This window comes from Chrysemys picta, chromosome 5 (genome assembly GCF_011386835.1).
Source record: "Chrysemys picta bellii isolate R12L10 chromosome 5, ASM1138683v2, whole genome shotgun sequence".
Classification (NCBI taxonomy): Eukaryota; Metazoa; Chordata; order Testudines; family Emydidae; genus Chrysemys; species Chrysemys picta.
The window spans coordinates 10,629,594-10,644,869 of NC_088795.1; the positions used below are offsets into that span (position 1 = coordinate 10,629,594).

At 46.6% G+C, this 15,276-nt stretch overlaps 1 protein-coding gene across 3 annotated transcripts in view; it reads right to left on the bottom strand.

Moving 5' to 3' along the window:
- Positions 1–10,232, bottom strand: part of GSR (glutathione-disulfide reductase) — a 48,783-nt gene extending 38,551 nt beyond the window's left edge. For 2 of the 3 annotated variants that reach the window (XM_065595908.1, XM_042856303.2), the window contains exons 1-5: positions 10,041–10,232; positions 6,455–6,481; positions 5,067–5,155; positions 4,420–4,489; positions 627–774 (exon numbers count right to left, since the gene is read on the bottom strand). In XM_065595908.1, the coding sequence (XP_065451980.1) occupies positions 627–774; positions 4,420–4,489; positions 5,067–5,155; positions 6,455–6,481; positions 10,041–10,199 (493 nt within the window). In that variant the 5' untranslated portion in view covers positions 10,200–10,232. The remainder of the gene's footprint in view (positions 1–626; positions 775–4,419; positions 4,490–5,066; positions 5,156–6,454; positions 6,482–10,040) is intronic. The other variant, XM_008173573.4, reaches the window with a different exon arrangement.
- Positions 10,233–15,276: the final 5,044 nt, after the last annotated feature.

The window sequence follows — 15,276 nt, forward strand, 5'->3', positions numbered from 1 at the left end:
GTCCATGCTGAACCGAATGCGACTTCTGGGCTGACCTAAATGTTGCATCAGTTCCTTCCTATTTTGTGGAAAGGTATTTTCAGTAAAAGCAGAATTGTTTAAAGGAGAACAAGCTGCGCAAGACCCTACATTTAGTGGCTGACATTCAGTGACATGCATATTGCCCTCATAATAAGCAGATTAGCAGTTTTGAACAGGCAGATCCAATTTGGCTTAAGGGAAAATTGGCAAACACGGTGTCTGTCCAAGTCACCTGTGGAGCTGCTGGAAGCACACCTTACAAACCTTAACTGATGGCACCAAGGATCCTGACCTGGAGCCTCATCCAAAGTTCACTGAAGTCAGTGGGAATCTTTCCACGGACTCCAGAAGGCTTTGGATCAGACCTCTTTCTATGTAGGCCAGAGTTCCATTTATAAGAGGCAGGGAACAGTAAAATGCTGAGAACAAATATACTTTCTAAGGGTACATTCTATATAGACCACTGAGGCCAGAGAGTCTAGAGTGTACTGGAGCTACACTATTTGCACTGGAAAAATAGGAAGTCCTATTGTAACTCATATGAAATCTCCTCCCACAGGAGTACTTGCATGCCATGATGTTGATCACAATATTCAAAGACTTACCAGGGATTTCACTGTCAGGGGTAACGGATGGTCGCCCACCAGTAGCTATAAGGATGTGGGGAGCTGTGTATTTTTTACCATTGACTTCTACCGTAGGCTCAGGATCAGACGTAAAAGCTGCATGGCCATGAATGGTTTCTATGTGAGCCTATAAAAACAAATTTTAGATTGTAGTGTTATTCTATAAATCACAGAACCAGATGCTAGAGAAAGAATGAACCTTTCCTAATTATCAAAGCAGAAAAGTAGTAAGACAGCTCTCAGATTCAGCATTTCAATTTCTGAAAAGTGCTACTAATGGCCTACATTTTCAAAAGTGATTAGTGATTTTGGGTACCCACTCCAAAAAATGCTCAAGAACCACCCTCTAAAAATCAGGCCCCTTTACGATATCTCACATGGGCACCTAAAATCATGAGCCAGTTTGAAAACGTAGGCCTACGCTCATCTAGTAATCTGAAATGTTTCTAAATATAATGAAAGCCTTCAATCTGCACCACAAGCCACTGCATGTTATGGAGAGCTAATGAAGATTAAACTCCAGTCAGCTAAAACACGACTAAGTTGGTAAGAAACAGTTACTTACTATAACTGTGGTTCTTCAAGATGTGATCCAGACACGTATTCCACGCTAGGTATGTGTGCACCGTAGACAGAGGATTTTGCCTAGCAGTACCAGTAGAGGGACGGTGCTCGTGCCTTGTGGCCAAAACCCGTCCCCTGGCTAGATGAGGCAGTGCCACACCAACCCCCCATGAATTCCTTTGCACCAACTCCCAGAAACTAGACTCGGATGCAAAGGGGATGGAGCGTGGGTTGTGGAATACACATCTGCATCACATGTAAAAAAAAAAAGTCAGTTACAGGAAGTAACCGTTTCTTCTTCAAGTAGATGCAGCCATGTATTCTACTTAGGAGACACAGAAGCAGCGTTCGCAGGAGGTGGGGCTCAGAGTCTATTTAAACAAGGACTGCAGGATCATCTTCCAAAAGTTTGCATCTTCTCTGGATGCTGCAGTAATGGGATAATGGTTCATACATACATATATATCGATGACTACGTGGCAGCTCTGCAAATATCCAATATTAAGTGGTCACTTAAGAATGCTATTGATGTAGCTCTCGCTCCCATAGAATGACCTCACACGCAGAGGGGGCCTACCCAAAACTCTTTTGTATGCAATCTTGATGCAGAAAGTTATCCACTTAAGAGACCGTCTGTGAGGAGACTGCCTGTCTCTTCACAGCCTGCATACAACACAAACAGATGCGACAAACCACAAAAAGGTTTAGAGAAAAGGCTAAACATCATCCGATGTCTAACACGTGACGATGCTGTCCCTGTGGAGATGAGTGCGGCTTAGGAACAAAAACACAGGCAAACATACCGCCTATTTAAACGAAACCGAGACACCACTCTATATGCAAATTTTGGGTGAGGTGGCAATGTCACTTTTTCTTTGGAGAACTGCACGTAAGGAGGCTCTGCCATCGAAGCCTGCAGCTCTCTCACACTCCTTGCAGACGTCATTGCCATGAAGAATGCAGTTTTTTTCTCATAGAGAGGAAAGGGGCAAGATGCCAGAGGATTGAATGAAGGTTCCATCAGAGCCGCTAAGACTGTGCTAAGGTCCTATAAGGGAACCAGTTCCTGCACTGGCAGATGGAGACGAAGGATTCCTTTTAAGAATCTAGCCATCACAGCACTGGAAAATACCAATCTTCCACGAATGGGTGGATGAAAGGCTGAGATCACCACTAGATACTCCATCAATAAGCTAAATGGAAGGCCCAACAGCTGAAGATGCAGCAAATACTCCAAGATGTCTTGGATACTATCCAGCACTGGCTGAACTCCACAGGCCAATGACCACATAGAAAAACCTTTTCACTTTTTCAAACAGGCCATCTTGGTAGATGGTTTTCTATACTGAGTAGGACTTGTCGAACAGACGACAAACATCACTCTTCCTCTTCATTCAACCACGAAGCAGCCGAGCAGTGAGATATAGGGAACTGAGCGCAGGATGCAAACGTGATTCTGTGAGAGTAGGTCAGACTGGAGAGGAAAGCATATGGGAGGCCAAATCAACAGTGCAAGAAGGTCAGAAAACCAACACTGCCTCAGACATGACGGTGCAATGAGGATGACATTGGCCTGATCTGCTTTCAGCTTGAGGATGATCTGTGGAATGATCAGGGTCAGAGAAAAAGCATATAGGAGAGTTGACTGCCAGCTGCCGTGGACGGCATCACTCAGGGAGCCTGGGCTGAGGCCCCCCTCGAGTGCAGAATAGACTACATTTCCTGTTGTCCCTTGTAGCGAACAGGTTGATCATCGGCATGCCCCAAGCAGCAAAGATGACTTTCAGAACATCGACTTCACTGACCACTTGTGACTCAGGGAAAAATTCCTCCCAAGATGGTCCGTGAGATGATTCTAGACCCCGGGGAACTGACTGGCTATCGGAGTGATATTCTCTTCAATGCAGAACAGCCACAGCCTGACCACCTCTTGGTGTGTGCTCACCCTTGGCTGTTCACATAATACATCACAACGCTATTGTCAGTTAGTATGTGAACCACTGAACCTTTGATGCAGTCTAGGAAAACATGACCAGCAATGTAGATGGCCCAAAGCTTCCTGCTCCAACTGACCACAGACCCTGAACCTTCAGCGACCCCAGACACTCTCCCCAACCTACCAGGGAGGCATCGGTGACAATAGTCCTGGTTGGTAAGGGCCGGGCAAAGGGAATGCCCTGACATACATTCTCCTGATCCATCCACCAGTGCAAGAAGTCCAGGGTCAATGGAGGGAGGCAGACCAATCTGTCTAAGGGATGAAGGGCCGGATGGTAAACTGTTCTGGGCCACATCTGAAGAAGGCGAAGGCATTGAAGAGGGCAATTTGTGCATTGAACCACCTGTGTGTATGTGGACATGTGGCCCACATGCCTCAGACACATGAGAATTGTCATGGAAGGTTGAGACTGCAGCATGAGACAAAGGTGATAAAAGTGTCTGGAAAAGGTCAGTCTACAAAACTACTCTTGGACTCTATTAAGGTCCCAATGAATTCAATTTTCCAAGTAGAGACCAATGTTGACTTTCTGATGTTCAGTAGGAGACCCAGACAGTTGAGTAAATGCAGTGTGATGCATACATGAGAAAGGACTTCTTCTCTGGACCTGCCCCTTAGTAGCCAGTCATCTGGAGGTATGCCATCACCACAACCACACATATGGTAAAGACCCGGGGAGTGGAAGACAGACCAAAAGGAAGGGACGTGTACTGAAAATGATGGTTAGCCATGACAAACCAAAGAAATCTTTTGTGGTTTGAGCCAGAGCAGCACCGCCTCATATAGCCAGGGAAGGGGCTATGGCCACGAGGTGTGAGCACACCCCTCTACGGATACTGCTAGGCAAAATTCTCTGGGTTCAGTGCACTTGGCGTGCACAAACACCTAAGTAGAATACATGGCCGCATCTACTCACAGTAGTGTGCACCATCACCTTATACAGACTGGGGGAACAGGAGGAAAAAATGGCTCTCACTGGTTAATGAAGTGGGAATCATTCTTAAAACCACAGAAATGTGCTTTGGCACAGGAGAAGGGTTTTTATAACTATTGGGAACGGAACCTGCACTGACCAAAGATAAAAAACCAAGCTAAACTCTCTTGGAAAGCCTTCATAGGTTCTGGGAAAATATGACAGTTTACAGGGGCATAGAAGAGGCTCTGTCATTTTAAGATCTGTTACTTGTACATGAACCAAAATTTGCAAACCTTGTTTAAGTTATTTTGATAGATCCCATTCAGGCGGCTCACATAAGCATCACGCTTTTCTTTAATCACTCTGCAATAAAATGTAGTCACTGTCACTATATAAGCTTTTACTCACTGCTAATAAGAATACAGAGCAAAAAAAATGACGGCTAGCTTTAAAATCCAACCTCATTAGATATGCAAACACAAAAAGATCATCGGATAAAGTCAATGAAAACGCTGCAGGGATGTGGGAGGGACAGGAAGGGGGGTTGAGGGGCATGGAGCACATGAAACAAACCACTATATAGCTGGTTATGTCATTAATGACAAGAGGTTTTCTTGAGCAAGGCCCAGAGCTTGCTGGCAACTGACTCCCCATCCTGTATGGCACTGGCAAAACTGGCCCATGGGCCCAGGCATTCCACACTGGCTATGAGGGACATGGAACCAAACTGCAAGCAACTGAGTAAGCCTTGTTCCTCCCCCAGGGCACCTAGGGCATTATAAGCAGACATGGTCTCAGAAAAGAACTGCTTATACATGGTCACAGCGAGAGAACTGCTTATACATAAAGAAAATACAATATTTACATAAAATGTATTGTGCTTTAAAAGGATAAATGTAAACAAGACTTTGCCACCTGGAATACTGAATCTTAGACGTACCGCCAATTAAACTTCACATTGGGGGTTTCAAAGCCATAATCGGCATGATCATGGATGAATTCAAAGTGGACAGCTGTGTTCCACATCACCTGTCACAGAGGTAAAGAGAACAGTAATTCAGCACAGCATTAATGAAAAAAGCATCAACTGTGTCTATAAAAAGCGACAAAGAGTCCTGTGGCACCTTATAGACTAACAGACGTATTGGAGCATGAGCTTTCGTGGGTGTCAATTGTGTCTAGTAATTCAAGATGGATTAGGTGGAACAACTCAGTTCCATACATTACTATTTTAAATAGGCATTGTTTTATAAATAAGGGCGATGTTAGGCCTTAAATACCCCAACGCCATGCAGCAGAAAGCTCCTGGAGGCTGTGTGTATGAGGCTGGCACAGTCTGCTCTGCAGGAGCAGGGCCACCACTGCACCATGCACTTGCCGTATTTAGGCCTACCTCTGCTTGCTGGTACAGAGGTGGGAGAGTTCCTAGACCTACTCCTTCTCTTTGGGGAGACTTGCACCACTGTTTGAACAGCCCTGTGTTCACCTTGACTGCAAGGAGTCAATTGTGTCTGGCCCCTGTGCAGGGGCATGGGGGAAGGAGGCTCCTGGCACTATACTCCACCCTTTGTGTGCTCACATAGAGCTACACAATCTAAACCACAAAGATTTGGAAGGGACTGGGGAGAAGAAACCTCATATCTAAGGCCCTACTTAATTTGTGATATTGCGGATCCCGCAATATTAGGCTTCCACTGCAATTTGGCAGTGGGAGCCCCCGCTCTCAGCCCTGGGTGGCCGACAGCAGGAGCCCCCGCTGCCAACCCTTTGCCAAATTACCACAAATAATGTCATTACTTTCCCATGATTTTCCATGGATTGTCCGCAACTCAGCTGCAATTTTTTGACAATCATCTCGCGATTCAAGTAGAGCCTTACTCATATCTCTAGCACTAAGTTTATGTACACAGTGGTGTTAGGAAAAGTGGCCTTTTTTGATGTGTATCTCTTCATTTCTCATCAGACTTGAAATAGTACCATAGGAAAACAGCTTTTGTGAGACTAAGGAAAATACTAAAACAACAAATTCTGCTCACAGATACACTGGTGTAACCTCACTAATGCCAATAGGTCTGCATCCATGGGCCTAAGAGCACAATTTGTCCTTTGGATATTCATTTTACCTAGAAATAGTCTAACCAGCCTATTCAGCCTTAGGCAAAAAAGCAAAGTAAGGATTGTGGAATGGAGTATTTTTGCAAGTGCCCCTAACTGTAGCTGCACCCTATTAAGTTTATCTACTCTCCCAACATCCGTGTTATGAAGAATTGGATACAGACACATGCATTTCAAACAAAGACAATATGAAAGAAGAAAAAAAAAATCTACCTTTTTTGGTACACATCCAACATTCACCTAAGAGAGAAGAATATTAAGTCTACATTTGTCATTATGATAATAAAATCAATACTTAGAAAATAGTAAGTCCACTAACTAAAGCTTCCCAAAATAGATGCCAATTCCGCACCTTTCTCCCACTCCCTACAATGCAGAAATATCAAAGTCATTTTGAGTTGGGCAAAGAGACATTCATGTTTGATACTTTAGTTCCTATTACCAAATTCAGAGGTTCCAATCCCACAGGGCTAACTCAGCCCTTCACCCTTCTAAAGTAAGTTAAAAAACATGTATCGTGCCCATTTTAAAGCTGTTGTCTTTCAATGGATTCTTAAGAGGATTTCCTGTCTGCTCAGGAAGGATAGTAAAGATTGCATAGCACTTTTTATGAAGGAATACAAATATAGCTCAGTGTCTTCAGCTAACACTTCCCCTCTCCCCACTACTGTGTAACTTTTGAGGTAGTGGCCAAGTGATCAGAGCACACAAGTGGAAGCCAGCTTTGAGTTCTAATCTCATTTGCCATGAGCTTTTTCAATGAACCCCTTTTGTGCCTCAGTTTCTCCAACTGTTAAAAATGTAACTATGCTAATATTGCTCTGATATCTTTCAAATGACTGGGTCAGCTTCTATGGGTTCACAACCTTCTGCCCTTGAAGCAAATTCATATTGAACACAAGGCCAGTGAACTCACAAACACATCTTTGGGGTAATAAGCAGTTGTACACAGAGCAATATACCCAGGTCCCAGTCTGACAGCCTAAAACAGCAAGATTCCACCTTGAGACAAAGGCAAGATGCCAGACTGCTGAGGGGGTGCACTCAGAGGCCAGAAAAGGGGCAGACTTGCCACAAACCAAGATACTTACCAAACAGACCTGTTTAAACCAATCACCATGAAGCCACTCCCTCCTTTACTTCAGATTTATGCAACACTAGTTTGTTCACTCCTCAAAGTAGTTGTATTTCCTGTTTTAACTAGCTGGCAAGTGACATAAAATTCACCCTGACCTTATTTTTAGGAGTGGCAGAGGTATAGGAAATACTAGGAGCTCACAGGAGATTAAATGAGGATTTTTCCTTCCGGTTATTGGCCCTATAATACAAATGTATTCATACTTTTAATGAAAAGTTTTCTTCCTAAAGAGCTTCATCAAAACTTTGCAGCCTTTTTCCTGTCAATAGGCAAGCAAGTACACATACACTGCACAGATCCGCCACCCTGTCTGAAGGAAAGGTACTTCAAAATACTTAAAACACTTTTTCAGGAGAATCTGAAAATAGAAGTTTATTAAAATGCCTACAGTTGCACCAGAACACAGCTCTGTACTCTGCTATATTCTCGTCATCTCTACTCTTTGCTTTTGCTAGCATAAGAAAGATTATTTTGTGTGTGTACCGTTTTATCTGAAAAACACAAATCCTCTATTTTATCTACTGTGAATCAGATCCTCAGCTTGTATATTCTGACTGCACCAATTACGTCAATGAACAATCTGACCCTGTAAATCAGAAATAAACGGATACTAACTAGCATTGTTTTAATAACAACTTCTGGTGAAACCTGAGTTTGGTAATATTCCAATGAAGTTACACTAGCTTTCACAACAACACTGTAGCACCATCACCTTCTATGTAAAAAGCTCTATATTCAGGACTTGATTCTGTTCTTAGAAAGGTCAGCAAATCTCTCTTAAATGTATGCTGATTTTACAAGATACGTTAAGATGGACATCTCAAAGAGAGAGAGAAAAATCAGAGCCAATTTTTTTCTTAAAAATCCTACATTGTCTAATTAACTGGGGCAGCAGAGCAGAGTACATTGCTCATTTGGAATTCTGTAAATCTGTGCAAACTAAGGTGCTGGAAAAGCGTCTGTTGTGTTCTGAACACACACAAATAATTTTAAAATTGGTTGTAAGTTATTTTAATGTCTCCTATGTGTGGAGAACCTAGCACACCAGGACACTGATCCTAACTGAGGGCTCTACAGTCTTGGTCCCACAACAATAAATATTATTATAAACAACATCAGCACCCCACACAAAAAATGGGGGCGGGGAATTCCTGGTCTTTCCTGGCTTTTGTCAGTTTGTTTCACACACTTTAAAATTAATAAGGCTCTATATTAATTAATTGCTAATATGTTTTCTAAACACACCCTTCTTCCTAAAAGAAATAGAAGGTAATGGTCAGCTGAAAATGCATCTGATTTGGAAAAAGTCTGACCTGGATGGGCCCCATCCCCTTATAGGCATGTAAGGAATAATGACTATTGTGAAAATTCAGTAATACAGAACATCCATAAAGCCAGCTGTCCTCGTGAAGAAAGATGTGTGACCAATCTGAGTTGTGCAACACCTGACAATACCACTTTGTCGACGTGCTGGAATTGTCTCTATTTGTGACAGTCACTGCAGTTAAATAAAAGGGTTCAAACAAAGAGCTTACAGCCTAGCAGGTACTGGCACCACTAAACTGATGCTCACAGAGCAACGGTGGCATCCTGCCACTCAGTACACACAAACCACACCTGTTCTTGGAGCTCATTGCCCTTCTACAAGGCTAGACGAGTTCTGGAAAGAAAACCCCAGCTGGCCCAGATATCTGCCCCAGGATTACTCATTAGAGCCCCTCTTTGCAACATGTCGTCACCCCCACCTCCCCAAGCCACATCCATACACACACATTCACACCCCCAGCCATGTTCATCCACCTACACCAGGGTTTCTCAAACTGGGGGTCGGGACCCCTCGGGGCTTGCGAGGTTATTACATGGGGGGTCGCGAGTTGTCACCCTCCACCCCAAGTCCTGCTTTGCCTCCAGCATTTATAATAGTGTTAAATATATAAAAAAGTGTTTTTAATGCATAAGGGGGGTCACAATCAGAGAAGTGCTGTGTGAAAGGGGTCACCAATACAAAAGTCTGAGAACCCCTGATCCACACACACACACACCATCCCCAGTCACATCCATCCACACACACCCCTACCCCCTCACCCCACCCCCATCCACACACACCCTGCCCCAGTTCCCCCACACCCTTCCCCCTCACCCTGCCCCAACCGTCCCAGCCCCATCCATCCACACACCCTGCCCCAGCCCTCGCACACCCCTTCCCCCTCCCCTCACACCCCTGCCCCACCCATCCCAGCCCCCCCATGCCCCAGCCCCATCCATCCACACACCCTTCCCCCTCACCCTGCCCCACCCGTCCCAGCCCCGTCCATCCACACACCCTGCCCCAACCCCCCCACATCCCCACTGCCCCAGCCCCTGCACATCTCTTCCCCCTCACCCTGCCCCATCCATCCCAGCCCCACATCCCCCTGCCCCAACCCCCCCACATCCCCCTGCCCCAGCCCCTTCACACCCCTTCCCCCCTCACCCTGCTCCTGCCCCATCCGTCCGAGCCCCCCATACTCCTGCCCCAACCTCCCTGCCCCTTCCCCCCTCACCCTGCCCCACCCGTCCCAGCCCCTGCACACTCCTTCCCCCTCCCCCTCATCCCTGGCCCCCACACCCCTGCCCCACCCGCCCCAGCCCCCCACACGCAGCCCCGCCCCCCGCACTCACGCAGGTGCCCCCCAGGCGCTGATGCTCCACGACAGCCACGCGGGCCCCGAGCTCGGCCGCGCGCCGCGCGCTCGCCAGCCCCCCCGAGCCGCCTCCCAGCACCAGATAGTCGAAGGCGGCGGCCATGGCTCGAGGCGGCAGGGAGCGGAGTGCGGGCATGGAGCGAGGGGGGGGGGGGGGGGCGCTGCTGAGTCACGGTGACAGGGCGGGAGCGCGGGTCTGGGGGCGGAGCTCGTAGAGGGCGTGGCTTGGGAGGGCTCCCCGCTCAGTGAGGGAAGGGGCGGGACTTCGAGGGAAGGGGCGGGGCTTCGATGGAAGGGGCGGGGCTCCAGGGGCAGGGGTCAGGGCCGACTAGGGGTAGCCCGGCTAGGGTGACCAGACAGCAAGTGTGAAAAATCAGGATGGGGGTGGGGGGTAATAGGAGCCCATATTTAAAAGCCCCAAATATCAGGACTGTCCCTATAAAATGGGGACATCTGGGCAGAGGGGAGCGGGGGGGTGTTACAACCCCACAGGCTCAGGCCCTGCTTTTAAACAGTCTCTCAGAGCAACCCCCTCCCTTTTAAGGGTAAGTCACGTAGCCTCAGTGCCGCCTCCCCGCCCTCCTGCTTCCCACGCCGGGTGATGCCAGGTGAGCTCAGCGCCTGGCAGAGACCTGTCCCCATGCCAGGGACTTGTACAGCCCGGCACAGAGGTGCAATGACAGTGAGGCAGCAGTTGCAGCAGAGAGTAGGATTTATGAGTCAGCTGGAACACAGCAGGGGCAGGCCTTAGGTTTGCGCAGGAAAATCAAGGTTAAAGCATAGTGCGCGGTGGTCCAGCCGGAGCAGCTCGCCAGCCAGGCTGTACTGAACTACACTTTCAGGCTCTGGCTCTCTGACTTTTTTTATGCAGTGCCAGCTTCTTACAGAAACCCATACGCGCCACACCTTGAAATCCACCCCACCATCAACCTCAGCCTGGACCAGTCCACACAAGAGATCCAGTTTCTGGACACTACAGTGCAAATAAGTGATGGTCACATAAACACCACCCTATACCGGAAACCTACTGACCGCTATACGTACCTACATGCCTCCAGTTTCCATTCAAGACACATCACACGATCCATTGTCTACAGCCAAGCCCTAAGATACAACCGAATTTGCTCCAACCCCTCAGACAGAGACAAACACCTACAAGATCTTTATCAAGCATTCGTAAAACTACAATACCCACCCGGGGAAGTGAGGAAACAGATTGACAGAGCAAGGCAGGTACCCAGAAATCACCTACTACAGGACAGGCCCAACAAGGACAATAACAGAACACCACTGGCCATCACATACAGCCCCCAGCTAAAACCTCTCCAGCGCATTATCCACGATCTACAACCTATCCTGGAAAATGATCCCTCACTCTCACAGACCTTGGGAGACAGGCCAGTCCTCGCTTACAGACAACCCCCCAACCTGAAGCAAATACTCACCAGCAACTACACACCACACCACAGAAACACCAACCCAGGAACCAATCCCTGTAGCAAACCTCGTTGCCTACTCTGTCCCCATATCTACTCTGGCGACACCATCAGAGGACCCAACCACATCAGCCACACCATCAAGGGCTCATTCACCTGCACATCCACTAATGTTATATGCCATCATGTGCCAGCAATGCCCCTCTGCCATGTACACTGGCCAAACCGGACAGTCCCTCCGGAAAAGAATAAATGGACACAAATCGGACATCAGGAATGGTAACATACAAAAGCCAGTAAGTGAACACTTCAATCTCCCTGGTCATTCTATTACAGATTTAAAAGTCACTATCATTGAACAAAAAAACTTCAGAAACAGACTTCAAAGAGAAACAGTAGAACTAAAATTCATTTGCAAATTTAACACCATTAATCTGGGCTTGAATAGGGACTGGGAGTGGCTGGCTCATTACAGAAGCAACTTTTCCTCTCCTGGAATTGACACCTCCTCATCCATTATTGGGAGTGGACTACATCCACCCTGATTGAATTGGCCCTTTCAACACTGGTTCTCCACTTGCGAAGTAACTCCCTGCTCTCCATGTGTCAGTATATAATGCCTGCATCTGTAACTTTCACTCTATGCAGCCGAAGAAGTGAGGTTTTTACCCACGAAAGCTTATGCCCAAATAAATCTGTTAGTCTTTAAGGTGCCACCAGACTCCTTGTTGATTTTGTAGATACAGACTAACATGGCTACCCCCTGATACTTGATTACAAAATAACATTGCAAAATCCATAGACTAAAGTGGAAATTTACAAGTATAAAGCTGGGGTGTTTTGCCATAGAACTCTGGGTTCAATCCTGCAAAGCCTCAGCACATCGGATCACGACTGACAGAGCCCAGCTCCTCACTCGTGCTCAGTCTAACTGGTAACTTTAAGACCATCTGCAGGTGTGTTTGTGTGTGTGTGTGTGTGTGTGTGTGTGTGCGCGCACGTTAACCATTGTATTTTCAATAAATACAGTTTATTGCCTTTTCCCCTCAAAAAGATCCCGTGTGCTTCTTATAAGCATAACAATGTGTGTGAAGCAGGAAAGCTGGAGAGGCTGCGTGGCCAACCTTGAAGGAAGAGTGAGACCCCTTATGGAGGAGGGGGTTTCAGAGTTGAGTTCAGCATCGAAGGAAGTACAAGAGAGCCAAACGCAGCATCAGAACTGAGCACATTTCTTGTTTCTGGCTGGGGAAAACAGGTCTATCCGAAGGGTACCCTATTACCAAAATATACAGTGAATGGAATCTATTTTTCATTTGTGGTTGTGAGCACCTGGAAGATAAGCTGCTGTGATGACTGACTGCAGATGCACCCATTCCAAACTTTGGCAAAAAGTGGGGAGCTCTTGGCCCTTGTCAGTTGATATAGAACATTCATGACATGTTGTCCGTCGTGACTTATGTGTTTGCCCCTAATCAATGGTAGAAATTGGTGACAAGCATATATGACTGCCCTGAGTTCTAGGATGTGGAATAGAGTGACATCGTGAGGTGTTTACCTGCCTTGGGCCATGTGCACGTCCAGATGTGCTCCCCAAACCAACAGGGAAGCATCCATCATTATAACTGTCAGGGAACGGCATGCGAAAAGGACTCTTGGGCAGGTGTGTAGGTATTTCCACCAATTGAGAGATTCCTTCATGAAGGAGGGTATGGAAAGTAATTTGGTTAGTTTGTGTCTGCTCAGTGCACAAACAGTCCTGAGCAACCCTTGAAGGCAATGCATTCTCAGTCTTGCATGGTCTATAAACAAAAGTGCCAGCTACCACATGTCCCAGTAGCTGAAGACAATTCTTGACAAGGGAACATGGGCTGATCTGGATTGTGTTTATGATGTTGGATAAGGCTACCAATCTGTCCACGGGGAGGTAGACTCTTGCTGCCATTGAATAGAGATAAGATACTATGAATTCTACCTTTGTACAGGAGTCAGGGTGGATTTTTGAGTGTTCAATTGTAGGCCAAGTTTGAGGTTGAGGTCTATGGTCTTGCAAGTGACCAGTAAAGTTTCATCATGGGAGCAACTTTTCAGAAAACCAGTTGTCTAGGTAAGAGAACACCAGAGTTCCTGTTCCGTGGAGGGGTGTAGCTGCTACCGACATAACCTTTGAAAAGACCCTTGGAGCAGATGAGAGGCTGAACTAGAATACCCTGTACTGAAAGTGGGCCTAACCAACAGTAAAACACAGGAACCTTTTGTGATATGGGTGGATTGGATTGGTAATGTGCATTTTGAAGGTTACGTGCTGAGAACCAAGCCCCTTGGTCCAGTGATGGAATTATTGCTGCAGGCATCAGCACTTTGAATTTTTGTGCCTTCACAAACGTGTTGAGTAACCTTAGTCTAGGATGGGTCTCCAACTGCTGTTCTTTTTTGGAACCAAGAAGTACCTGGAATAAAAACCCTTCCCTTCGTGCTCAATGGGAATAGGTTCTATAGTACCCAAGAGTATGAGAGAGTATGTCTCATCTTAGAAGATGCTTGTAAGAGGGATCCTGAAAAGGGACGGACAAGGGGGATTGGCAGGCAGAAGAGAAGTAAAGTGAATGTAATACCCTGGGGACATGATCTCCAAAACCCACTTGTCCGTAGTGATAGACTCCCAAGCCCATCAGAAGTGGTAAAGATAGTCGTCAAAGGGAGGAAGGCGGGTGAATCATTGCAGTAGATATGAATGGGTAGGGTAGTTCAGGATCTCGACCACCGCATCAAAATTGGTGCTGCATAGTTGCAAGACCAAAGATTTGAAAGTGGATAGTTTTCTCCTCTGGAACCAGTCTCTTGCATTGATCATATGATCTCTGGGAGCTCGAGAATTGGGTGTGGCAGGATCTCTGCACTGTCTGGAACTTACCCCGACCCACAGGAGAAAGCGTAGCATAAATCCCCAGAGAACACCAAGTGGCCCTGGAGGCCTTTAATGCGTGCAGAGATTTGTCCTTTCTGTCAATAAACAATTTAGTGTCATCAAAAGGCAGATCTTCGACTGTATTCTGGACCTCCTTTGGAAATTGAGAGCTGGAGCCAGGAGGCCCTCCTCCTAACTACCGCTGTAGAAATCAAACAAGTGCCAGTATCAGCAGTGCCAAGAGAGGCCTGTGGAGATGTGCTGGCAAGAAGCTGGTGTTTGGCAATAATTGCCTGGAATTGCTCTCTGTGTTCTGTTGGTAAATGCTCAATAAAGGAGTTAAGCTTCGTAGAATTTGTCTGGGTGTATTTCGCCATCAATGCCTGGCGGAAGGTGACCAGACGTTCCGATATTTGGGTGGTTGTCCCGCGTCCCGAGCGATCTTTGTCCCGATAGTTCACTCCCCTGGCAGCACTCATTTTTGTTGGGTTTTTTTTGCTCCGCTTGCAGCACTCCGCTTTTTTTTTTTTTTTGCTCTGCTGGTGGACCCCTCCCCCCCATGGGTCCCGATATTTTTTTCATCTCATCTGGTCACCCTAGCCTGGCGGTTGGCAATTCTGAACTGTAAAATAGAGGACAAATATGATTTTCTACCAAACAAGTCAAGGAGATTATGATCTATCATAGGGCACAGATTTAGCTTGGTTCTGCCTTTCACATTTGTTAACCACCTTGATCACCAGAGAGTTAGGAGAGGGATGAGAAAATAAAAACTGAGTCCTAGAGGGGACATAATATTTCTTATCTGTTCTCTTGCACATGGGCAGAGTTGTGACCGGGGTGTGCCAGATGTCCCTTCTGGACCCTCCAAA